This window comes from Cydia fagiglandana, chromosome 1 (assembly GCF_963556715.1).
Source record: "Cydia fagiglandana chromosome 1, ilCydFagi1.1, whole genome shotgun sequence".
NCBI classification, from domain to species: Eukaryota; Metazoa; Arthropoda; class Insecta; order Lepidoptera; family Tortricidae; genus Cydia; species Cydia fagiglandana.
The window spans coordinates 16,900,515-16,928,019 of NC_085932.1; the positions used below are offsets into that span (position 1 = coordinate 16,900,515).

A 27,505-nucleotide genomic window follows, 5' to 3' on the forward strand; every position below is an offset into this window, starting at 1 on the left:
GGCACCTGAGCGCGGGCTAGTCCAACGCTCAAAAAACCACTGTAGGTGCGCTCTCCGATAACGCGCCTTTGTTACGCACTGGTTCTGTAGCGTTCGACTCGCCGGCACCCAGTAACCGAAGTACTATTTTTATGCAGGTGGTTGTGGCACGTGGCACGAGCGGTTTTACTTAACAATAGACAATAGGATTAGCCGTCGAGCTCTACTTTGAAAGCTACACACTATACTCTGCACGCTTAAGTAGCACAGGAGTGCCGCGACAGTATTTCGCCCGCGAGATATTTAAACGACCCATTTTTAGTGTTCCGTACAAAACTTTGTTTACGGAACACTTATGGGATCACTTCGGTCTTGCAAATCAGTTAAATACGTTTTTCTCAGAGACCGTTTGACATAGATACCTAAAATTTGGAACAGTTATAGCAATTACCACCACTCATATTGTGAATAAGTCAAAACTGCTTATTTCTTATTAAAGGGGGAAATTTAGGGGGTTGAGAGGGGTAGGCTGAAACTTTTTTCATTTGTAAGAATCGTGTGGGGTACCATTAGAAAGCTTGCAAAAAATTGAGTCGATGGACTGATTTTGACTTCATTTTAGACTGCAATAGTTTCGTCAAAAAATGCATTTAAAGTTGCAAGTTTTCATACAAAAATTTTCACCTCTGTCCTGGCGATTTTCGCGAAAACTATAGCTAACAGGCAGCTGACCAGTCAATACCCAACTTAAAGAAGCATGGAGACGGCGGGAAAATTACCAGCTTAACTTTATCTTTATCAGTTTTTCAACTGCAGCTTGACCTTTGGTTGCTTAGGGCTAGCTTACTGATGCTTACACTGGTCAATTCATATTAGGCGAGAAACATCCTTAGTTAAAACTTTGGCATTGAAATTTATGACTTATGTCTTTGACACAAAGTTTAATTCTGCTTGCTTATTTTTGTGGGATATTTAATTTTATCTCAATAGCCTACTATAAGTATGAGAGAGATCTACAAAATACGACCTTATTATATTGCAAATAAGTTTCAATTTCGAACGGGCTTTCCAAGCAATGGACTAGGCATCTCAAAAATCTGAAAAATTCAAATTAAGAATTCCGTTCTTGACTGTCGTTGTGTTTTTTTTTTCCACAATAGGACACATAGAGTTAGTAAGGCGTATAGAAATAATAAAGTCATTTAATATTTATGAACAGCTTTGGCCTCATGTATAGATTTTATTGAGAGTATCTGATTCGTCGAAACAATATACACAATATTCCTTTTCATTAAGTACCATTACATTTCTGTATTAATTGTATAATTATAATATCTATTAATTATATTCAGTACTTATGTATATTTTTGAACGGATCGGTGAGCAACAAGATTCAGGGCTATAACCGCGAAAATAGAAGTTCGAGCGAGCATTTTTCTCTGTCACTCTAATTACGCCTTCATTGGAGTAAAAGAGAAAGATCCCCGCAAATTGCGAATTTCGGTTTACGCGGTAGCCCCTCAGTCCTGTTACGAGAAAATAATTTTGGAAGACATTAATAGTATATGACAGTTAAATATCACAGTTTTTAGAAACAAAGGTAAAATTGACGAAATATTTAAAGTAAGCCGATCTTGTTTTTTAGCAGCTCTAAATAATATTAAAGTCTATATATATGGCATAGAACTAGAAACAAAATCAAATAAAAAATAATAATGAGTTCTAAATTAAAATTGAAGGAGTATACATTTTAAGGTATTATAGGCCAATCGCGCACCACGATATTAATTTTTGCGACACGATTTTAGAATCGCGCTGTAATATATCGCAGAAAATGCACTGCGCGCACTGCGATGAAAATGAAAAAGTCGACCAGTCGCTTGTCATGAAACGTGTCTTTAATATGCGATTGCTGTATGACTTTGAGCATTTATAACACAAAGGTGATCCCCGTCTATTTCCATAATTAAATGGTCAACATCTAGCGTCTCATTTTGAGACTCCATTGGAGATGCAGGTGCCGAGATGTTGGGGTTTGGAGAGCGAAATGCCGACAGAGGTCCGGCCGGGGTGCGATTTTATTATCATAGTGCGCGCGGGGCCATACAACTCCGCATGCTGCAATTCACTTTGCGACAATCGCGTCGCGAACAATCGCGGAAAAATGTGACAAATCACAATTTAAAAATCGCTGCGATTTTTTTGTCGCATATGCGCGCACTAACATATAAACACATACGTTGCATTTCTGCGACAAAATTATCGCAGGACAAAAAATCGTGGTGCGCGCTTGGCCTTACTCTAAATTATTATAATACATCAAGCATTCGCGAGATGCTCGACTTCGGTATTCAAACACAAAGCAATAGTACAAGAATCTAACTAAATGCAAAGGCCGAAGGAGCGATTCGAAGATCCGAAGCGTCCGACAGACGCGCGCCTCCCGTAACTTTTCCAAGTATTTTTAAGTACAAAGTGTCTAAGTCGCAAGATCCAAAGGCTGAAGTCGCATTGGGCCGAAAGCCCGAAGCATCCAGGAGGTCAGTTCTAAACACAGGTAATTAATACAAGTGTCTAAATGCGAAGGCCGGAGGTCGAGCTCCGCGTAGGGCCGAAGGCCCGACGCCTGCAAGATGTCAGTGGTTAAACACAGAACTGACAGCTTGGACGCTTCGGGCCTTCGGCCCTACGCGGAGCTCGGCCTTCGGCCTTCGCATTTAGATACTTATACTATTGTTCTGTGTTTAAGTACTAACATCCTGGACGCTTCGGGCCTTCGGCCCCACGCGGAGCTCGGCCTTCGGCTTTCGCATTTAGACACTTGTACTATTGTTCTGTGTTAAAGCACTGACATCCTGGACGCTTCGGGCCTTCGGGCTACGCGGAGGTCGGCCTTTGGCCTTCACATTTAGACACTTGTACTATTGCTCTGTGCTAAAGCGATGACATTTTGCTAAAGCTCGGCCTTCGGCCTTCGCACTTAGACACTTTGTACTATTGTTGTGTGTAGTTGAATACGGTATCCTAAAAACAGGCAAACAACCTCTGTAAAATGTAACGATGCGAGCGGTACGGCTACCATCAGTTTGGCATTGACATAAACGCTACCGTGGGCGTGAACGTAATTTACTTTCTATGCATCTCGCTCGTACTGACATATTAGTGCGAAAGAGATATACCTATAGGAAGTAAATTACGTTCACGATATCGTTTATGTCAATGCCAAACTGATGGTAGCCGTACGGAACACTAAATGCCTCGAGCTATCTCGGACTTGGCCAAATTATTTTTTCTGTAACGGGCGAGATACTGTAACGGCGTTCCTGCGCTAAGCTTACTGGACTGGTTTTTAGGTCTTCCGGGCAACTCTTCTATGGTTTCGTGTAACCCGTGTGAAGCCGGCGCGGGTCACCAGTTATATATTTAAAAAATCATGAGTTGGTAGGTAAATTAACCGCCTGAGCAAATACAAATTAGAGTTCGATGTATTGTGAGTGGGGTTTGGGACCTTTTTAAGGTTATAACTACCCGATGGCGCTGCTATATACTCAGCTGTGTTGTGAGTTGGTGAATGCCACTACAACAAGTTCGTCCATCGCGATAACTTTTTTTATACTTTAGTCCCATATCAAGCGACGGGGCAGCAAGTCTCCGCCATTAATACGTCTTGACACACAGAGATGTGACTTATTTGAAATACTTGTATTTAAAATGCAAATACAAAATACCTATTATGTATTTTGTATTTAAATACCTTTTGAAGAAAACTATTTTGTATTTTATTTGAAATAGTTTTTGGGACCTATTTTCTATTTTCAAAATACAAAATACTTTATAGTAGGTAGGTAATGTAGGTAGGAGTTACAATCTCTTCTGATGTTACAATCCTGGCAACTCTCTCATTCTTTTAACATGGAACTGTTGAATCTGTTTAGTAACGTCGCACGTGACCACAAGCGTAGCGAGTTGTTAAAAAAGTGGAATCTTGAGTGTTGCGAGGGTTTCAATTCACGAGAGGAGAACAAACTTTTCTGCCCTGGTGAAACACAAACGAGACGTTTTCATCACACTAACGAGAGGCATTATACTAGCTGTAAAACATTACAAATTAATGCTTTAAAAGTTGGCCGTTAAAAACCATCATCCATATACCTACATCCTACCGGTCAATATGAGCAAACAACTAGAAATTTGCACTTTAGATAGAGGATTGATTTCAAAGAATAAAGAGAGTCTTTTCAACTCGGAAATTCCGAGTATATAATACTTTTTAATTCAGACTAGGTATTCACTACTCAGAGTATCTTTTATCGCAAAGTATTTGTATTTTTAAAAAGTATTTTGAAAATACCTATTTCGTATTTTGTATTTAAATACAAATTCAAAAACTATTTTGTATTTTGCATTTGAAATAGTATTACCAAGGAAGTATTTGTATTTTGTATTTAAATACTTTTTATAAAGTATTTTTCACATCTCTGTTGACACACAACTGAATAAATAACGAATTAATTAACTCTATAAAAGTATTATGCGTCAACATATTTCTTCATAAAAGAATGTAGGTATTATAATTTATATGCAAATGAAATGGATTTTCAGTAACACCTACGAGACATACCTAATGTCTGAAAGTACAGTTTTCCAGATGCTGCTAATTTCCAATATTACTCTATTAAACTCCCAATGGGATTTTTTTTAAATATCCACTTTAATACGCAGGAATGGGACCAAGCTTATTTAACAATAATGTATGGTGGTTTATGATCTAGCAAAATAACGAGTGTAGCTCTGCCAGTGTCCTTGTTTCAAATTCAATGCGCGTCTTATCTATCTGCCATTACCAGATTGAGGATGATACCATTAACACCCTCAAAGCCCCATCGGCAACAAACTTCCAGGTCGCGTGCCTGGATGAAGCCTAGGTTGCTGGTTACCTGGCCTAAGTCTAGAAATGTGATCTGGGACATAATAACCTCAGATCGCAGGAGATGACGACAAGTGCTCTGTCGGGATACTATCGGGGACCTATAGTTAATCCTCTCATTATTGAGCCCAGTTTTGTATTTAAAAGACCTTAATCCTTAGATGTCTTTTTTAGGGTTTCGTAGTCACCTAGAAACCCTTATTATAGTTTCGCCAATTATGAAAAAAATTGCGAAATAAGAGCTTAATAAATTCTTTCAATGAAAACTATAGCGAACATGATCGGTCTAGTCACAAACCAACAACTGCAGTTACGATGAGAAGCGGGACTGCATATTACAATAGACTAGCTGTCGAGATTTATTTTAATTAAAATCCGTTGCAACAAAAACAAGTAAACCATAGTTTTATTAAAAAATATATTTACAACCTAAGAGTAAACTTACATTTATTCACAAGAAAACATTAGACATACCTAACGATCCTTAAACAACCATAAGACAATATTATGCATATTTCACATTTAATAAAACTGAATAAATAAAAGTGTAAATACTAATACAAATAAAATAAAGTATCAATCGAGTCAAGGGGCCTAGCCAAGATGCCAACCGTTTGCGCTACGAAAACGAAAGGCTTTCTGCATCTCTATCACTCTTACATATATATTATTGCGACAGAGAGAAAGGTAGCGTTTCGTGATCGTAAAAAAAACGTGGAATACCTACCGTAAACTGAGTTCAAGCCTTAAAACATAATGATTTTGTTTCAGAACAATAAGGATCATATCATTCAAAATTATTTAGCGTAGGTATAAATTATTTGATGTGTGCTTACCATTGTCTCTTTGTTAATTAAATGCACTATGGAGGAAACAGCCATATGTACAAATATTGGAACATACAAACTTCACATTTACAATAACAGTAGGTACTAAGTAGGTAACTTAGTATCGCCCATTTACAGCTTTGGGAGATGCTTCATAATTTATGAATCATAAACGACTGTATCTCCTCGCGTCAATTTAGGTACTGGCTTAAAATTATTTAATCTAATCACATACAATTACTGGTTCCAAGGTATAGGAAAGTTAACAAAAGGACATAAATATACATTACCTATTACTATTACCTACTTCTGGTTCTAGCTATGTTTTATAAAATTGTTTGGTTTTAATACAACGTTTGTGACGTTCCCCGGAAAAAGGTACCGTATGGCGGCTGGCGCTTACGTCGCATGGCGCCGCAGTAATATTGGAGCCGCGTTAATAATAACGTAAGCGGCAACCGCCATAAGGACCTTTTTCCGTGGGACGTCACATTTTTATCCTTATTTACTGGTATTAGACGGACACTTGAAAAAACTCAATAATAATAATGAATAACCTAACTTCCCGTCAAAGTTCTGTCCAAGTACTTCCCAGGCTTAAATCTCCTCCTAAACCTCTTAAGGGGGCACCTTCCAAAGTTCCTCTCATACGCGCCGTATTCGCAAGTGGGCGGGTTGCAATCGCCAGTGCCCACGCACACCCGGTCTCGCAAACCGAAGTGCTCGCGTCCGCGGGAGAGTGAAATGCAGTCGCGCCGGCGCTGCAGGTCCTTCCAGTCACACACGCAGACGCAGCCGGCGTCGGACGCGCGCGCCAGGAATAACGTCGGGCAGGTGCATCTGGAAATATGGGAATCATTAATCTAATTTTCCCTCAGGTTGAGTCAGTATTTACTTATTGGTTGGAATGAAATGACCAAATCCTTTTGATCCAGATCCAATGACCAGGGCTATAACGGTGGACTTTTGAAAATCGAAAATTTCACGAGACATCTCTGCACAAAATTGAAAATAGATGAATTCCTAAAATAGGAATTAACGGTAGCCCACACGGAGGCCCCAGAGCTCAGAAATCAGTATGATTGATAGTAATCAGAAAACTAATGTTTTACTATATTTAAACAAACCGATTGTGTCTTTAACAGCCGATGATGTACGGACACACAAATAAGAATCGAAATCTTAATTTAGTTTATTTACTCGCAGTACAATCTACATCATAGTTCTATTAGCTAGTTTGTTGTGACGTTGGTAAATACTGCAAGAAATACCTTTTAAGCTGTGGTGGCGCAGCAGTCTCGCTTTCCTGCTTAGGCTCTTGCGTGGGCCAATCGCTCTGGCTCGCGCTCGCACTAGTGCTCTCCACCTCTTCCCGTCTTTCTCTCGCTTCTAGCGGTCCAACCTGGCGCTTGTCTTGGCTGTCCTGGATGGTATTCTCCTGATTAAGATTATGGTTCTCCTGGCCCTGACTGTGGGTGTCTTGAAAGTGCCGACGAGGTGCTCGTGGGACAGTCTGCAATGTCTCTTGAGAGACGCAGGCGCAACGGGTGTGGTTGAAGAACTGCATGCGCGCTACCATGAGCCCACTTGGTTTTCTTAACTGGAAAATTAGAAGTGCTTGTGTGAGCTCCATCTGATACCTACCTATAGAGATAAGAAAAGCCTGCAGCGATTTTGATAGCCCACGCAGTGCAAGTGTTATTTATACGTCATAATTTCATAGAAGTTTGACGATTAAAATAACACTTGCACTGCGTGGGCTATCAAAATCGCTGCAGACGTTTCTTGGTCAAACTCTAGTTATACTTAATATTATGTTGTCACGTAAAGTCAGGAACGATTTGTCAAACGTACTCGTAACGCTATGTATTAATAACATCTTATTCTTATGATATAAACGAAAAAAGTAAACTAATAAGTTATATTTCCCTGGGGCAAATTCATCAGAACTTAAGGACAAGCAGCAGTCTGTAGTGTGCATATACTCACGTATAGGGGGATAATGACGTACTGGCCCTCGACGGGCGCGCAGACCTGCTCCTCATTATGGCAGCAGCCCGTGTCGGCGGCGCAGCGGTGGAGCAGCACGCAGGTTGGCCGGTATCTGAAACGGGGCCAATGAGCTTGATAACAGAACCAGTTGAAAGTAGGTATGGTGATGCTTATATTTACGACCTAGTGGCTAAATAGACGAAGAATGACATTGGTACCGGGGCGGCGCGTGGAGTACTTAACTTCGGGACACTCGCCGTCAAATACGAGAAAAGCCTTTGTCAACGAAACCACAACGAAACGATGTCGCATCGGTTTCGTTCGGCTCGGCCACGACATTACGCGACAGGCGACGGCGGCAGCGACAACCATAGGTGGGAACGAAATGTCCGATCGCTGTGTCTCGCTCCGACCTAGGTTATCGCTGCCGCCCTCGCAAGTCGCTTAATGTCATGGCTAAGCCGTTAGGCTCCCAGATATCTCTTCATACTTACAGGGTGTCAGATGCGGGGGCCATGTGCCGCACGGACAACCACCGAGGCTGCGGCGTGATGCACTTGCCGCGAGGCACCATTGCCGACAAATACGCGCGTGCCGCTCGCGCTACGCCCGCTTGCTCTTGTTTCGTCAGCGATGCTGAAAAACCAGTAAAAAGTTATAGTAAGAAGCTTGGCTTTACCTAACTGATGAATATAACCAACATCTCATACTAAGACATAATGGAGCGTACCGTTCAAGTTGCGTCAGGCTATTCTCAGAAATGGAATAAGATAATAATAAATGTTAATACTAGTAGTTCGCCCCGAACTGTGAACTCGCGGTTCGCCAAAAAGATCAATTGAATGCAGTGCTACTTAGTTAGAGATGGGCATTTCGTAATTAATTCCTGATTCCGCGATTACTTGAAATTACTTTGTAACCTGATTATCGATTCCCAGATTACTTTGTAATCTAACAATACCAAATTACTAAGTACCTACCTACAATTCCATTTGAGGAATCAGGAATCAATTTTTCGAATATTACAAATACTAGTAAGTAATTGGAATCAATGTCGATTCCTCATTACAGAAATATATTACTTGATTCCTTTCAGATTACATTTCGTACTACTACTATCAAAAGTATAGATGTTGGTGACTTACTAGGATACCTTATTTGTAAGAGGTGTGCAGATTTCGAAAATGATGACTATGACCAATAAAACGACATCCATGACGACTTTTAAGACATACTGCATGGCCGCCATTTCGGAATCCAAAATGGACATCATTTTCGAAATTTGCGCCTCCCAAAACCTATAAAACGACACCCATGACGATTTTTATGACATAGTGCATGGCCGCCATTTTGGAATCCAAAATGGCCATCATTTTCGAAATCTGCGCCCCCTAAAACCTATAAAACGACACCCATGACGATTTTTATGACATACTGCATGGCCGCCATTTTGGAATCCAAAATGATCATCATTTTCGAAATCTGCGCTCCCTGAAACCTATAAAACGACAACCATGACGACTTTTATGACAAAGTGCATGGCCGCCATTTTGGAATCCAAAATGGTCATCATTTTCAAAATCTGCGTCCCCTAAAATCTATAAAACGACACCCATGACGACTTTTATGACAAAGTGCATGGCCGCCATTTTGGAATCCAAAATGGTCATCATTTTCAAAATCTGCGTCCCCTAAAACCTATAAAACGACACCCATGACGACTTTTATGACATAGTGCATGGCCGCCATTTTGGAATCCAAAATTATCATCATTTTTGAAAAAAATCGTATATTAAAAAAAAAACATTATTATTAATGTGTAACAAACCGAGCAATTTCATTTGATACCAAACTCGACCATACTTTCTTGCAATTAAAATGACCAGAATAGCAAGACCCCTCACAAATGGCTTTTTAGCATTTTAAGGTCTTCTAGCTCAATAACCTCTTGTTCGAGCCTGCTCAAAAATTAATGACTAAAATATAATGCCGTCAACTACACGTTAACCCAATTTCATTTAAATTAAAACAAATTTACTTAAGTTCTTGAGTATCAAACTATCTTCTGATAGTTCAGCTTAAAAACATCGAAATGCCGGGACGTGCCGCTAGCCAGCCGCGTGATCCAAGTCGAATGTAAGAACTTCGCTTCGCTTCGCTCGCTCGTTCGATTAATAGAATTATTCGATGAGAATTTCTCGTAAGTATATGATACATGTTACTGGACCAGAATAATCTCATTTACCTATAATTGCCTCTAAAAATGTTCGAAAACTAATGATGATGGTGGTTTGCATAAAAGGCTTGAGCATGTGCATTGTGCGTAGGTATACTCGGGTATAAACCAACTTTTAAATACTTACTATCGTCTAAAATCCTGGGTCTCTCCTTGGTAGCGGCTATGCTGTCTACCGCCGACACCACATTTTCCAACTCTACAATCTGAGGACCTTCTCTGGCCAGAGACCTGGTGTCGCCCACTACAGACAAGGCTGAAAAGGCAGTCCCAAGCCTCTCCAGGCGGTTCAGAGCCGACGGGGTTGGGAACCTCACGGTCTTGGCGGTGGTGCCCTCCCGGTCATCCGGTTCGAGGTCTTCACCGTCGTCCATGGCGTAGTCATCTTCCATGTCTATATCCTGAAAATATTAAAAAAAAAACAGATGTAATACCTACTAGAACAAACCAGCAAAGTGTGAATCGGATTTCAAAAAGGGGATTCTGACTTGGGTACTACCTACTTCATGAATCATGATAAACCCTTACAACATAATCATATTTTAATGACTAGTTTTTGACGAAAATAGCTGCGCATGGACCAAAGTAACGAAACTATACCTAATGGTTCCGTTATGGTCATTAATATCATTATGGAATAACCGAACCCTAAAAAGCAGGTATCGGGAATAACCGTTGGTATATCCCGTCCAGACCGGGGTGAGGTGGTTTGAAAAGTATGCAAATAGGTACATATGTACCTAGTACTAACATATAAATCATATCCAGAAACAAAGTCTAAATATATCTAATTGTAAAAACATTTGAACGGGAGCAATAAAAAGAAAATAAAAATCAAAGGCTTCCAGATAATGTACAATCAATAATCAATCAAAGCGCAATGGTCTGGGATCAAAAGAGCTCAGGAAAGAAGCCGGCGCAGACGAAAATAAACTTCTATTTTAGGAGTAACGAGTAATGTCGGTTAGGATCTTCGCCCCTAACAATACCTACCATTTTATTCATAACACAGGATCTGGTTTCCGATATTTACCGATAAATATATTTATAAGGGTCACACACATTTTATTGCTTGCTTAAGGCCCACTTGCACTAACTCGGGGTTAAGCGGTTAAACCGTTAACCCAGCGTCAAATTTTACTGGTAACCATGGTAACTCCAGGTTTCACCGGTTAACCCCGGGTTAGTGAATGGTGCAAGTGGGCGTAAGTCGTTCGCGTCTCTCCTATAGACATGGAAAAAGATAAAAATTACAAGCGCAATTAAAACGTTATATTTATGTACGTCGTCAATTAATTGTATTGCACAATTAATTAACGACGTTAATTTTATTGTATTATAAGTGATGGTACTGATGGTATCATACCATATCATACTCATAAATTATGTTGATACAGATGACCGAGCTGCCTAAAACAAGTTTCTCTACCTATACTTAGTACTGACATTACAATAAAATTGTTTTCACTTCCGACAGGCGTGGCTCACTCCACGATTTCGTCGCTTTGCTACAGGTAGCTAAAAGTCCATCCGTTCGACCTAGCGGCCATATCTGTGCTGATCGTGACAGACGCGTTTTGTTAGAGAGTGTGTCTTCTGTACCTAGTACTATTATTTATTTTGTGCTTCCGATTACCAAAATGCGGTACCTACTATTATTTGCCCGGCAAACAGCATTCCTTCTCCCTGAGTGTACATGAACTTTCGTGGTTGCCTTGCCGGAATGCGCACGTATCTACTATCGTTAACATAATTAACTGATCATTCGTAAACCTTATTGAAAGGAGATAAGGTCTATAAATGCCCAATTAAGTGTAGTAATACAAGCCAAGACCCTATTAAAGTTCGTAAAAGCTAGATTGCGGTGCAGGTGCTAGGTGCTGGCTGGATTCCTTGCCGAGTTAAATGCCCTTGTAAAGAGATCGTAATTGATTGAGAGAAGACTATAGCCATAGGGTCACAAAATAGATAGGTACAGAAATCAATCTACATACAAAGCGCGCTCGAGCAACGCACACATAGACACTGCTCACGGACACGATATCTCGGACCGGTTGGGACCACTGCGAGCGCGAGTGCCATCAGCTTGAGACACGCGTCTGTGAACTTTTTTGTGCAAAAATGGAGAAACAAAAAAAAGTTATTATAACCGTACAGTGGACGGTTGTTTAAATTCAACATTTAATGGTGAATTGTCGTTTTTTAAGCTACCAGTGGCTTCAGAGAGAATGGGATTGCGAATTTATTACATTGTACATGCGAATGCGAATTTATTACACTTTAAAATATAGAAATCGTGCATTTCGCCAATCTCGAAATCATCGCAAGATATTTTCTGTGACAAATTTATAAATTTTATAATATAATAATGACATTAAAATTAAAATACCTATATTTGAGTTATTAATGTTATTATTAATTTATATTTCCATTCTTCCTCAACAATAAATCAAACAACTAGATACGAGATACGATACGATAGATACGAGTGCCACTACCACGATAGTTTTTTGTGCATAAGCCATACCTACATACATAGTTCGCAACCCTAGAGCGACTGCCGAGTGTAGGTATGAAAAGTAAAGTACATACATGTGATTGACTTCTGTACTTATCTGTTTTGTGATAGGGTAGTATTTTCAATTACGACCGTTCAAATATTCGCTAAATACCTTGATTTAGCTTTTTGCGTGTTGTACGAAAATACGAAACGTTAAGTCCAGTGGGAGTTATTTAAATATCCATTTCGCATAAAAATAAAACGTGGCTGTAGGTAAAGTTACCAAACGTGTAAAGCGTCTTTTTTGTATATTTAGAGACCTTTCTTATACGGGACAACCCAAAAATTACTAGTAAGTAAGTACTTATAGATATATATACCTACTGCAATGCGACGAAACGCATTGGCACGTGTAATTAAAAAATAGTACTCATGTCTAACGCAAAATTAGTTTTCGATATGTTCATTAATTTCCTGGACATATTCTACAAATCGACAACCATTTGTGCGTATTTTGTATAAATGGCGCGGTAACGCTACTCTAACCACCCCAGCTCCTCCATGAAACCCTGCAAAGTTTCCAAGTTGCTAACTGCCACGTATATAGGGTGCACGGAAACTTTTGGTGCTTACTCCTGTACATCGCCTACCTGCACTGTTAACTGTACATCGATGGACCTCATGCCTTTTGTAATAAGGTCCACCGTTGTACAGTTAGGAGTGTTGCTGTTTGTACCTGCTTACAATCTATCCATCCATTGTAGTTTATTTCTGTGAGAGGAGTCATTATAATACACGTGCCGACCCTTTCGGTCGCGTTGCAGTTGCCCTCTAGTAATTTTGGCGTTGGCCCATGTGAGAAAGGCTAAGATGCCCATTTGTATAATGTAAGTAGGTATTTCTCAAAGTCCTTTACAGAAAATCCTTTCACTGAATTTCTCATATTTATTGCCCAATTGCCCATAGGTGTGTTACTCGATTCGATTCCAGATATTTAAAACCCGGTAGCACACTAATAGCTCGTGAAATGTGACGTTCAACGGCAAAACATACCTTATGGCGGCTGGCGCTTACGTCGCATAGCGCTGCAATAATATTGGAGCGGCGATAAAGCCGACCACTGACCGGTCAGTTGTTCGGAACTATCCAATTTCTGTTCTAACTGACAGGCCGAATAGGCCGATGTCGTCCGGCGGCCTGTTAGTCAGTGGTCGGCGTTATAATAGCGTAAGCGCCGACCACTATAATGTACTTTTATCCGTGGGACGTCACAAATATCGTGACAGCCCTACTTAACGACCGTAAAGTCGCGCAAACGACATAATTGAGATGCGGTGAGCCTCGCCTGCCCTGCGTCCGGTCCTCGAGCTTTCTTTATGTACAGTCAGCTTCAATAGTAGATGATGAAATAACGCGCTAAAAGTATCTGCCGGAATATTTTTCCAAATAGATATTTAGGTATATATTTCTGTATACAGTTCGCGTTCATAATTATCTGTAACAAGTCATTGTTCTACATATACGTATATCTGTTTTTGTTAAATTGTTAGAAATGTGGATTACTTTTGATGCCGACTGTATACGTGTACGGGAAGAGTCAAGTGAATTATGAGTAGGTATGTAAAAACTGTTGTATTAAATAATAAGGATAATAGAATACAAAAAAATCCTCATCTTGTTGTACTTGTTGTAAGTATTCTATCCTAAACAAGTGGGTTTTCAGGAAAGTGACTGCCATTCGAGGCTATTATGGCTATAAGCAGTATAAGCTATTAAGGGTTGTAAATACTTATAATGAAATAAATAGTAGGTAGTCGTATTTTTAAATGTGAATTAATAGGAAACTCTTTTCGTTATAGATACCTACCTACGAGTGACCTTTGCGTTATCGTGGGCTAAACATAAATAGTTGTGATAATAATTGTCATCTCAAAAAAACCCGTGGTTTGTGGTTGGTGTGACACGCGCTTAGCCGGTTTTTATCCTTTTTACAAGACGCTGCGTACGAGTTCACCACCTGTCTGGAGCGACTGTATTAATCGTGATGGCTCGCTTCCGTAGCACCTGTCAGCCGGCCAGTGACACGAAATGTTATCCTGTTTTCGACTCAACAAAGATAGCAAAAATGGTCCGAAGAATGAATGAAACTATCCGTGTGAAGTTTCGTCATTGTATAGCGATTTCAAAGTCATCTTTAGGTTTTTTATATTTTTAATAGTTTTGTAATTTTTAACGAGTATTTCTCAAAGCATTTTATGATGTTGATGACCTGTGAAGGGCAAGGGACATAACATATTATTAATGATTGCCAGATTATAGCACATTTGCAAAAAAAAAATCGCACAAACCTATTTCAAGGTTTTGTTGTTGTGTCGTAGTATAGAACGATATCATCTGCACTTAAATTGGTTCTGGTAACTTGTAAACCCAGTCCTACCGAGATAACCCACAGGTTATCGATGACACACAAACCGACAGTCTATTTTAATGTGTCTTAGATTACGTAGGTATTTGGTATTGATTGACGGCAAGAGTTGCAATTTAATATTATACGATAGTAGGTACTACTACAAAAAACCGCTTATCAAACGACGACGCACCGCACGCAGAATAGCGGGGCATTGCTTTTTCGCTGTAAAAATAAGGATTCCGATTTTGCCAAAATGTCACAGACACAGCAGATTACACGTTTCGCGGGTTAGTTCCCGATTCGCCGGATTCTTGTTTCGTCGGATTCTCATTTACTCGGATTGTGATGTCCGTCCTAAAGTAAATCCGGAACGGTAACTACGGAACCCTACACTGAGCATGGCCCGACATGCTCTTGGCCGGTTTTTTTTTATATTTTATCAGCAGGTCGCTTAGCTTGCTTATTCTAAACGATAATTTTTATTTATGATGAACAATTACGAAAATACGACTTTTTCTTAATCAGTCTATTTTTTATCTCTTATTTAACTTTAACAGCCTGTAGCTCCTAAAGTATTGATCGCAGAGTAAAAATAAACATAACCAAATTTGTAGTAAATTTTATTTAAAACTTTTGTCATATCATATCATATCATACCATTTATTCAGTAATGGTCATACATTTCGAAGTCATTATAATGCTATTCGTACAGATATTCGAGATATGAACAAAAAATATGAAAAAAGGTACCTTCAACCCCCCTCTACACCCCCAGCACACCCCCTATACCCTCGAGGACTTTTAGTATGTTTATCTGGACACCACAAGGTATGCCTGTATCAATTTTCAAAACTACATGTATTATTTCCGCAGCTTGCCCAAATTCGGCTTAATTTGACGTGGCTATAAATGATGACGGGTTTGCAAATTAAGCTGGCTTCGTTTTAATAAGCAATGGGAATGCCATGCCTGATAATAAACCTGAATAGAAATGGTGCTTTAATAATGCGACGTTGCATTATATTTATCGGCAGTTTATAGATAACTTGAGGGCAGCGGCTATTTTCCTTGGTTATGCAAGGTTCACGTTTGTTTTTTTTTATTTTATTGATAAAAATGTTTACATGACATTAGTTAAACCAATGCATCACGAAACTTAGACTAAAAACAATAACAATACTTATAAAAGCAACAATTAATTATTTTAACAACAACAATAAGAGCACATTACATTAGACAAATTATATTGGAACAGTTGAGCACCTAGCATCCATCGCCTCACAGAATCTCAAGCATTCTCTATACACTGCCGTCCATCGCCAAGCAAATAGGTCGCACTCAGGTGTCGATGCAAGGAGCGCATTGAGTAGTGAGAGGGCGCGGGGCAGCGGCGAGTTCTTGCGCGATACGGTGCGTGCCGGCGGCACGGCCAATAGGTCGCGTTGTCGTGGTCTGAGGGCCATCCTCGGGACGTCCGGAACAAACAGACGCACGAGACCAGAGACAACTTCGGGACAGTCCGACTCACCACGCAAGGCTCGGCATGCCTTGACTAAAAGTTGGTGATTCCGTCTGACCTCCAAAGAATTGTACCCGAGGGAGCCGAGAAGATACTTTGTCGGGTACAGGTACGGTTAGAATCCGAATATTTTTTTATAAAGGAACCTTAAAAACGCTTTCTGAACTTTCTCAAGCAGCAAAGCATACGTCGATTCGTAGGGGTTCCATATGATCGACGAAGTCTCTAGCTTACTCCTTAGGGGTCATCCATTAATTACGTCACACGTTTAGGGGGAGGGAGGGGGTCAAGAAAATGTGACATATTGTGACATGGGGGAGGGGGGAGACACAAACTTTGTGACGTCACTTTAACTTCATCAGTAACCGAAAATTTATTTAAATTATTTAGTTCGCTGTACATTTAAATAACAAGTTTTTAAAACGAAAATAGTTTTTAATCGTTTAATTTTCTTTCCTAAGCAGTTTTGGGTTATAAAATATTAATCAATTAAACTTATAATACATTAAAATTAAAATCCATAAAAATTAAATTAAAAATTAAAACTAATAACATATATATAACTTACAAATAACAATCTAAACTATATTATTATATCATTACAACTAAAATTAAATACACAAATACTTAATAATTAACTTAAACATAAACCCCCCCCCCCCCCGCTCATAAAAAGAACACCCCATCCAACATGTCAGCCTGCGGCATGGACCCCATTACACTGGCGGCGTTACCTCTCTGTACCGCTAGGGCGATACGCTGAGAGAGGTACGCGCCAGCCCTACGGTCCCCCGTGGCCTCGACCAGCCGCGCCGACAAAGCCCCCACAAATGCCTTCATATCGGCTGACCAGGGACCAAAAGTCTCTACTGCGAGCGCCGCAAACTCGTAGTCATTAACTAAGTTGGAGTATTTGCGGCGCTTGAGAATCTGGGCCTGGTCAGCCGCAGCGCCGGCCCGGATGCGGGTCGCCCCAATGTGGGACTGTGCTAAGGTGTCAACGCACGTCGCATCCCACACCAAGGCCCTTCCCAGTTTCCACGGCACCAACGTGGCCCCGTTATAAAATTACTAATATTTATATCGTCAAAAATATTTTGATAAAATATTAATAATACTTAGGTACTTACTTAATTCGATTTGGCGATTTCGTAGAAAAAATGTGACGTCACACTAGGGGGGGGGAGGGGCTTGCCAAATGTGACCAAGTGTGACAAGGGGGGGGAGGGGTCAATAAACCTAGAAATTGGTGTGACGTAATTAATGGATGACCCCTTACTAGACCATTGTAAACCATTTTTATGGCCACCGGGTCATGAAAATCACGGAGGTTTCGGATTACGAAACCCAGCCTTTGAAAGGAATTCTTGGCAAGAGAAAAAATATGTTCGTGTAACGTCAGCTGTGCGTCGAACACTACGCCCAGATTCTTGACGGCAAAGACACGATTTATCGGCTCCGAACCTAAGTATATAATGCTCATATATAGCCGAACGAGTGCGGCTAAATGTACACACAGAACACTTGATTGGGTTAAAATGAAGTTTATTCTGCATACTCCACCGAAACACCAAGTCGATGATGATTTGAAGCTAGTATACAGGATAGAGCAAAGAACTGATTGTGAGACGTTACAAGAGGACATGTCCTCAACATACAAGAGCATGTATCATCAGCATACAAGAGACATTGAGCCGCCCGAAGAACCGATTTGAGATCGTTAATCATGATACCGAAAAACAAGGGCCCCAAGATGGAGCCTTGACTGACGCCAGACTGGGTGTGGTTGATGACTCTCGGCTGCCTGCGGCAGTCAATTTCAGTCCTGGAGTTCAATTCCAGGTCTACTAAAATAGTTATTTACGATACAAGTGCGGAAAAGGTATTTGCACGTGTATCGTACAACGTTTTACAGTACATATGGCCCTTTGAACTTTTGACATACGCACGGAAACTGCTCTTTGCCGCACTTGTGCGAGAAAGGAGGACCATATAAGTACTGTAAAAAGATTTTGCTAATTTGGCCACGAATTTCGGATATAAAGAGATATTTCCAGAACATAATATTTCGAGCTATCAAGAACATTAAATTAGCTTTGGATCTGTAACTATAGGGTCTAAATGGACAAAATGGTGCGCGAACGAAATATCTCATTAAATAAATGCATTTATTTGGCTCTAGATCTTCATTTGCGATTCTCTCACTTTTAGATGTGTAGGTATATATTATACTCGTAATTTATGTATCATAATCATACGTCGGACTATAGGGGGCAGTTTGAGGGCAAGGTAAGGTTTACAAAAAAATCTTAACTTACGAGTATCATAATGTACCTAGTATTTGTAACATTGCCGTGTTCATAGAACTTGACATGCCCAGTTAACTCATTTGTTTTGTCCTTTCTCACAGCTGCAATTGTCTGAGTGACGGATAAAGCCAAACGAACTTTTTCGCCATTTTGACTTATGTGTAGTCCAAGTACGTTTATAAATAACGCAGTTAGTTGCTATGATATTTGGAATTTCACATTATAAATACTAGGTACCAAATACTAAGTACAAATACTCGAAAGTGAATTGATTGATTTGCGAACCTTACCTATCATTCTGACATGCCACGAAAATGCCCGCTGGAGTCCGACGTATGATCATAATTCATATTAATTGATTCAGTCAAATCTCTTATTGATCTAAAAATAATAATTGCTTAATTAACATCTAAAACCCTGACTTTATGTCACAATTCGTGATGGATTGAAGAGAACACGGTAATTAAAAAGCCCTAAACTTCAAAATAGCGCGTCATTGACCCAACGGATTACCCAGTTACAACATATTTACGATTACGTTTTAAGTCTTAACAGTAGGTGTAAGTAGCTACCTACAGTTTGATATATCAAACTACAAATGAATAATTATATTCATTATGTGTCTGACAAAAATATTAATTAGATAGACCAGGTATTTATCATCATTATAATTTAAGAGCATGGCTCTTGTCGGTGGAGTATGCGCTAGTTTTCGCGGTCCTCGGCCAGGTTCTTTAGGTCCCTAAAAGGTATGACAATACTTATTCATTAGGTACGCAAATTTTACGTCATATAATTTGATAGACTGTGAAATTAAAAGATAACGTTAAACGTACATTATACCTAGCTTTAAATGTGGCCAACTCCAGCAGAAGCATTAAACTTGGAATGCATTCAATATAGGTACCTACCATATGATAAGGAAGTCTATACTAGCCAATTTTTAAACTTCAATAAAGCTCATCTGTATTAGTATGATCGTGGTATGATCTCATAATTGATCTAGAATATCTAGATTACCTATATAGATAGATAGACACTAGACCGCGTTCTTTGACAAAATGTATTAAGCGTAGGTACGTGTTTGTAGCGTACCTATATACTCTATAATTTTATCCGCTAATAAAATGTTGAAATTAAAACAAAAAAAACATACAACCGAATTGATAACCTCCTCCTTTGGGATTTGGAAGTCGGTTAACAAATTTGTTCCCCAAAGCGTACTTACCTACTTTTATTGCATTTGAGTCTTTAAAACAGATTATTTGTTGTATACAAATAGATTGCTTTCAGTCCACGGAAGAAAGAATGAGCGCGACTTCTTTGTTTTTTGTTTCAGTCCCTAGTAGCTGATGACATTGTCTAATGGGTCTCATGCCAGACGGAGCCAAACAACGATGACATCATACACGGGACAAGATAATTGATACGTCTCGCCGTTTTGATAGGCCTTAATAGTGCGATGTCATAATTGTGTATGTATAACGTTTAAATTATGGCAATGCACTGTTACCTAACGGAGTTTGTTAGCATTGTTGTAAATTTAAAGAAGCTAACTTACTTTCTTGATGAATAGGTAAGTTAAGTTGGTTATGTTTTGTTGTACATATTTGCATTCTCTCCTCTCCTAGTATTTTTATTTTATCATTACTCGTTTAAAATATCTGCATTGCAAGCCATAAGCCGCGCGTGGCGCTGTCGCCACCTAGCGGCCATATCTGTGCTGATCGTAACAGAAGCGTTTTGGTAGAGAGTGAGTCTTCTGTACCTAGGGGCTATTCATAAATTACGTCATTTCAAATTAGGGGAGGGGGTGGGTTTGGACATCGGATGATGGTAGCATGAAGTAGGAGGAAATGGGGTCATTCGAAGCATGATTTTTGGATAATTTTAGGAGGGGGGGGGGGGGTGAAAAATCGTCAAAAATCGATGACGTAATTTATGGACAGCCCCCTAGTACTATTATTTATTCTGTTACTGTACCTAGTAGCTAGTAGTTATAAACTAGCATAGGTACATAAATATATAGAGTCGGACCAAGCTAACTCTGCGTACTATTTGCTATGACACGGTGTGGCAATTTGTCAAACTTCTATGAAAGTATGACACAATGTGCAAAGATAGATTGGATGGACTATACCTAGCCATAAAATCATAAATAATCTAGAGATAAATAACGCTTATATGTACATACATATATCGTTAGAGCAGTTTCCGAAATCCCCGAAATATATAAATAAATATGTATACAAGAATTGCTCGTTTAAAGGTACATATATAAGATAAACATCTGTTAAATATAATAAACCATTATATGTCCCTGTCATATTGAGATTTATGTTTGTTAGAAAAAGACAAAATTTAACAGAGGTTTGCTAAATTTTATGAATGGGGGTTAGTCATGTTTGTTTAAATCGATAAGAATCTAATCCCATTTGACCTAACTGAAATGAAATGGGCTTCACCTAGTCAACTTAACTTCATTGGCCAAATCACATTTAGGTATTTTAACAATCAAGACGAATTAATTTATTTTGAAATCTATACTTGGAATATTATTAGAAAATTTTAATTGCAACAGAAGTTCCATTGTTAATATTAGCAATATTTTTTTAGGTATAGTTATGTACTTATTATAAGTGGCCTATACACGGTGTAACATGAGGAAACCGAATAACTTTAACCACGCATTTCTGAGGTCAAAAGAAGGAAAAAAAATAATATGAGTTTAGATCAATTTCGCCAAAACAACATTTTTTTAAATTTTATTTTTTCATTTTTTTTAAATGTATTTGTACATAAAAAATAAATGTTATTGGTAAACTTGTCACTTAAAATTGATTTTTATATTTTTTTCGTAAAACCTTCTTTTTGCAAAGTGTTACCTTGTCACGTTATGACATCTATCAATATAGTATTTTATACAATCGTGATATATAATAGAGAGCTTTTCAGTCGAGTACCGTGTTTAGGCAACGAAGCTTGCTGAGTTGCCTAATTCAGGTACGAGATTGAAAAGCTTGATTATATCACTATTGTATACAATACTTTTTCTACGAGCCAACAAAAAAAATACTTATAACTAGTAGAATCATACAAACAAACCAAAGCAAAAGTATACACAGCTAAGATACGCAAGCAGCCGCGATACCTTCATACTGGCACTCGCCCCGACCGCTGCGCCCGGCGCGTTCGTCAACGACACCTTCTCGTAACTCATGAGGCCCTGGTACTTGCTCCGCGCTAAATAAAATTTTTAGACAGTTGTTTTCTCGATTTTGGCCACCCTAGCCTATGGAGACTAACAAGCAACACTAAGTGGTTTTCGTAGTATATGGATGTTGCTATTTTAAGGGTGTCACATGCGCGTTTCTGACTTATGAACCAATTGTTTCTACTATACAACCTAAATTAAATAATTAATTTGAGCTTTGGTTTTGTTTCGTCCTGTTGATCGCGGAGAGCTGTGATTGGTCAATTTCATTATAGTTGACTAAACTGTATCGTAATGAATATTATAGTTGAGTTAGGAGCCCATACATTAAAAATACCCAATTGAAGTTTGGTATAAGAAATCTTAATTCAAGAATTATGGTCGAGGAGTAGGAAAAGGATATTTAGACTACGTCCCATAGCAGCAACATCACCCTCAAAAGGCCTTTTACACTAAGTAACAATAAAAACTTGATTTTTAGGGTTCCGTACCCAAAGGGTAAAACGGGACCCTATTACTAAGACTTCGCTGTCCGTCCGTCCGTCCGTCCGTCTGTCACCAGGCTGTATCTCACGAACCGTGATAGCTAGACAGTTGAAATTTTCACAGATGATGTATTTCTGTTGCCGCTATAACAACAAATACTAAAAACAGAATAAAATAAAGATTTAAATGGGGCTCCCATACAACAAACGTGATTTTTGACCAAAGTTAAGCAACGTCGGGAGCGGGAGTGGTCAGTATTTGGATGGGTGACCGTTTTTGTTTTTGCTTTTTTTTGTTTTTTTTTTTTTGCATTATGGTACGGAACCCTTCGTGCGCGAGTCCGACTCGCACTTGCCCGGTTTTTTTAAAATTAATATTATCTCTGAAACTAGGCAAATTTCGAAAAAAGTTTATAGGACATTTTTGTCTCTAAATATGATCAGGAATACGCTGTTAAAATTATTCGGTTTCCTCATGTTACACCGTGTATATCAAAAAGCGGTAGTGGCCGAGTGGATATGACGTACTACTTTCAATACGGAGGTGGTCGCAGGTTTAAATCCTGGCCTGACTACGACTCAATGAGCATTTCCATGTTTTTCAGAATTTAATGTACCGTAAAACGGGGTGAGTAGTTTTCGCGGGGAGAGAAGATTTGAGAGGGGGGTGAGAAGGGATTTTAAGGCTACTGCTACAAAAATAATGTATTCCAATTTAAAATGGGGCTATAGTAATACGCATAACAAAAAAAAAATCGATCCAACAATCTTCCAAAATCACCTTCGTATGAAAAGCCCTCTCACCCCAAATACGAGGCACTACAGGGTGAGGTGGGTTTTCCTCTTTATCGTCAAAGTTGTGAAATGGAACTACCCAAATAAAATACAAACTAAAATACAAACGTCCGAACCACTTATTATATACACCATTCAGTTTTCACATGTAAAAATAAAATTTTATCGAGGTGTGAAAGTCAAATTTCACCCAACTCACCCCATTTTACGGTACCTACGGAATTGCATTTGGGTGAATATCCCAAGCAATAAAATTTGATGGCAAGACTGAAAACGCTGGTGCAGAAAGTCAAAATAGTCATATACTATTTTTTTTTAGAAACATCTCTTAGCTATCGACCTTGGGCAATAAATAATAAGAAAATATTAAATAATTTAATCATTGAAAAAAAAATATAAAGGCCCAATTTTTCATTCAGGTGGGTTGTCCGGAACCCAGTTATTCTTGTTTAATGCCGCATAACTCTAAAACTATACAAGATATCAAATTAGTTTTTAGTTCATTATAATACCATATCAATAAAGAACCCTTTAAAATATTACTTGCTTACTAACTCATTAATAAACCCCCTTATTATGCGTAAAGAAATTTGTCCGGCAAAATAATCCTTATTACCGCGGACAAATTTCATCGACGTTTATTGGCTAAGTTTGACTTCGTATGCCCCCTCGCCTCCTGCGCACTTTGAGAGTCAGTTGTGCCGCGGCTCTCACCGCAAGAAGACGTCGACGTGATGCCGAATAGATCCGCTACACACGTGAGTCATGTCATTTCGATGTTACGGGGACAAAAAAAATATCATTCCGGAGTTTGCTATATGTTTTTTGTTTCATATTTGTTATGTTTCAAATATTTACAGATCGTGTATTTTGTACTTGTGAGTTTAAATGTCGCTATAGTTAAAGAATGTGGCATTTAGTTATTTTTTTATAATTTTATTTCACCTCGGTTTATCATTCCACCAATTTCATTCCGGTGATTTCGGTGTAGTAAAATGGCTTTAATACCCACCAGAATGAAAATAACACCGGAATGATATCAAAAGTAGCTTCACTTTTGTGTTTAAGTATTATTTGGGGGCACTGCCATGCCCCCGCCAAGTCCGACAAAATAAGATTCCGGCTGTACCATCTTTTTCTACAAGCCATTAAACCTCATGTCGTTTTATGATGGGTAAAGCTAGACCCCTGAATTTGTGGTTACAAAATAGGCATTAACATCAATTGGGTGTTTCTCGGTAAACTGGTAAAGACCTGTCTTTGGCAAATTTTGACAAAATTACTCAAAGTAGGTAATTATTAATCAAAACTATTTTTCGAAAAACACTTCAGTGATGTTTATAGTACCATTCTTTTTTTTTCAAATGTTACTTCATTTATTTATTATAATTTTTTTAAGAGTCCGTAGTTGGAATTTCGCGATTTCGACCAACTTTGATGTGAGATTTATTTGCTTTTAGAATGCCACGAATAAAAAAAATCACGAATGAAGAGCAAAGAACAAAAAAGAATGAGTATGAAAGGAGACGTAAAGAAAAGATAAGAAATGATCCTATATTAAGTGAACGATACCGGCAGAAAGAAAGGGAGAGATATGCAAGAAGAAAAAGAGAAGGGTTGCTTCCAAGAAGTAAACTGGACCCCCGCAGTCTTCAAATTTTACGAAACAAACAGAATTAGTGCTAAAGCTTATTATAGGAGAAAAAAAGCAAAGACCGCTGCAAAACGTATTGATCCCTCAAACGATAACGTTCTATTAGCTCCACAAAATTTAATTGAAAGGGAAAACTCTGATAATGGTGAAACGCAACAGCTAAGAGGACAGACAAGACATTTCAACCGTGAAGTTGATCAACAAGCATTAAGCGGATCCCAGCCTGACTTGCAAATCAATACATCAAAGTCAAGTGATCGGGTTCTACGATCAATACGGTTAAATGTTTCTGTCGCCGATGTGGAGTCTGAAATTCCGACGTTTTTTCTGCGATCAAGCAGTCTGCAGATCACCTTGTGGCACGCCAAGTATAAGTAGTATACATTCAGTTGAACCTTGTCCAAGCAGCCCTGCCTCTACAGCGTCTTCAGAATTAAAACGAGATTTCCAGGCTAAATTAAGAAAATATCAAAGATTGAAGTCAAAGCAAGTTACGGATTTGAGGAAGAAGGTGGCCAAAATTGCTAAAGAGAATGAAATGTATAAAAAAAGGTATAAAAGACTAAGCCAATTAGTAAAACATTCTCCAAAAAACTATGCCCGTAGTTCAAAATGATTCGTGTTCACCTATTAAGAGTAATACAGATCACAAGCATAAAAGAATTCGATCCATAGTTCTGAAATTTTATGAAGATGATGAAAACTCAACTATCTGCCCAGGAAAAAAGGATACTGTGACCAAAGCAGGGGTAAAAAAACAAAAAAAGATTACTGAATGCCACTGTAAAAGACTTATATTTAATTAATCTCGAGTAGAAGTACCATAAATTGTGCCCATAATTTAGTAAAAGTGGCACTTTTTAAAGAAATACTCGATATGCTAGATTGAACATGGGCATTCCAAATAAAGTTTCGGTTAATTATTGAACTTGGCTGATTTAGTCCTTAGCATTTTTCTCATTTTAGTGTATAGATATCATTCCTGTGTTTATTTTTTTCATTCCGTTGGAAAAAATGTCATTCAGGTGGAGTGTTATATCATTCCTTTGCATACTTATCATTCACGTGCGAGTCATTTTTTTCATTCCGGTGGAAAAATTTCATTCAGGTGGAGTGTTATATCATTCCTGTGTATACTTATCATTCACGTGCGAGTCAATTTTTTTGATCTCCGATAATTCTCAAAAGGCTTAACATATCAAGTGCTCTGTAAGAGGCTTATCAAAGAACAGTCTGAGGTGTCGATTGACATTAAAAGAAACATCGAAGAAACGTAAATAAAGGATTACACCGGAATGACACAAAAAACTAGTACTGTTGAAATTGACCCATTTGACATTTACCGCTAGCTTTTCGGTAAAGGAAAACATCGTTAGGAAACCTGCAAAGAAATTCAAAGGTGAAGTCCCTAATCCGCATTGGGCTAGCGTGGGAACTAATAGCACAAGCCCTCTCGCGCATGTGAGGAGGCCTGTGCCCAGCAAGTATATAGGACCCGGTGGGATGTATAGGCTGAATTAAGCTCGATCTCGACTTACCTCATCGTCATAGTCTCCGTCTTCAGACTTGAGCCGTTGCAGGTATCTCGCTTCTGCGCCGATGTCGTCGTCCAGCATCCCCCACTCCTGCAGAGCATCCAACAGCTCCTCATCGTCATCCGACAGATACTTCTGATTACTTTCGTCCGGCGTCAAAGAATTCAGGCGGTCCAGCTTTTCGTACAACTTATCGATCCGTTGAGTGCTTGGAGAGGTTTTTACTGGATTCTCGTACAGCTTCCCTATACGGTCAGGAGACGGTTCGGTTGTTTTCAGAGAGAAATTGTCGAGTTTTTCGTAAAGTTTTTGGAGACGGTCGGAGAGGGTGGGCTGATCGGCGATGATGGTGGCGCGCGCAAGAGCGCACAGTAGCAGCATGAGCGTGGCACGCGGCATGGCGGCGCGGCGAGCGGCGGCGGACTGGCCGGGCGGGCACATGGCCCGCACGTTGCGCGGGAGCAGATCCCGTGCGAGATTTGGAAAGATCAGACATGGGTAATTCCCATTACTTCCATATTTTGATTGGAAGTCCAATGAAAGAAAGTTGAAAGTTGTACGAGTTCTAAAATTCGACAGAGACCGTGACCGGCAAATGACACTATGATTATGACATTTTGATTCTTTTATTATCAAGATTGTTTATCTGAAAAGTCAAACTGTTAGTACAATAAATGAAAAGAAAAAAACTTTGGATGGAGAGACCACAGCCCAGCCACTTAATACTCTTTAATGGGTACTTACCTACTTAATACTTAGGTAGGTACTTACCTGCCATAACTAGATCCTAGGAAGAAATAAGCAGTAGTCTATCAATAGTTCTAACCTAATATTTTATGACTTAAACTGACTATACCGTTGGCTTACTTGTATATATATGTATATACTTTATATATAAGTATGTAGGTATACATAGGAACTCAATCTATAATAATATATGTACTTCGGTATTTACCTATGATCTATCTATACTATCCAGCCGGTCAAATTACTCACCTGACTTTCTTTTAGGTATAGGGTTTTTGTTCGGTTCTTCCCCACATACCGCTGCGGTGCCAATATAATATGTATTTCATATATACATCATCTAGATTTCTATTATGCATCATATGCAGGAGGTTAA

The 27,505-nt window shown here is 39.0% G+C and overlaps 2 protein-coding genes across 2 annotated transcripts in view; both read right to left on the reverse strand.

Moving 5' to 3' along the window:
• Window positions 1-27,505, reverse strand: part of LOC134665842 (protein croquemort-like) — a 407,398-nt gene that overhangs the window by 294,402 nt on the left and 85,491 nt on the right. The gene's annotated exons all lie outside the window — the stretch shown is intronic.
• LOC134665061 (uncharacterized) lies at window positions 6,254-26,875 on the reverse strand. Its single transcript, XM_063521855.1, has 6 exons — window positions 26,386-26,875; window positions 10,089-10,362; window positions 8,220-8,361; window positions 7,723-7,837; window positions 7,005-7,333; window positions 6,254-6,573 (listed from the first exon to the last, which is right to left on the reverse strand). The coding sequence occupies exons 1-6, from the start codon at window positions 26,821-26,823 to the stop codon at window positions 6,291-6,293; spliced, it is 1,581 nt and encodes a 526-aa protein (XP_063377925.1). The 5' UTR covers window positions 26,824-26,875; the 3' UTR covers window positions 6,254-6,290.

Excerpts from the sequence above, each read along its gene's own strand:
- LOC134665061 (XM_063521855.1), bottom strand. The coding sequence starts at position 26,823 with ATGTGCCCGCCCGGCCAGTCCGCCGCCGCTCGCCGCGCCGCCATGCCG. Across the intron at positions 7,838-8,219 it reads GCCCCCGCATCTGACACCCT|ATACCGGCCAACCTGCGTGC; the intron begins GTAAGTATGAAG and ends GCCCCGTTTCAG. Across the intron at positions 7,334-7,722 it reads ACGTCATTATCCCCCTATAC|TTAAGAAAACCAAGTGGGCT; the intron begins GTGAGTATATGC and ends CTAATTTTCCAG.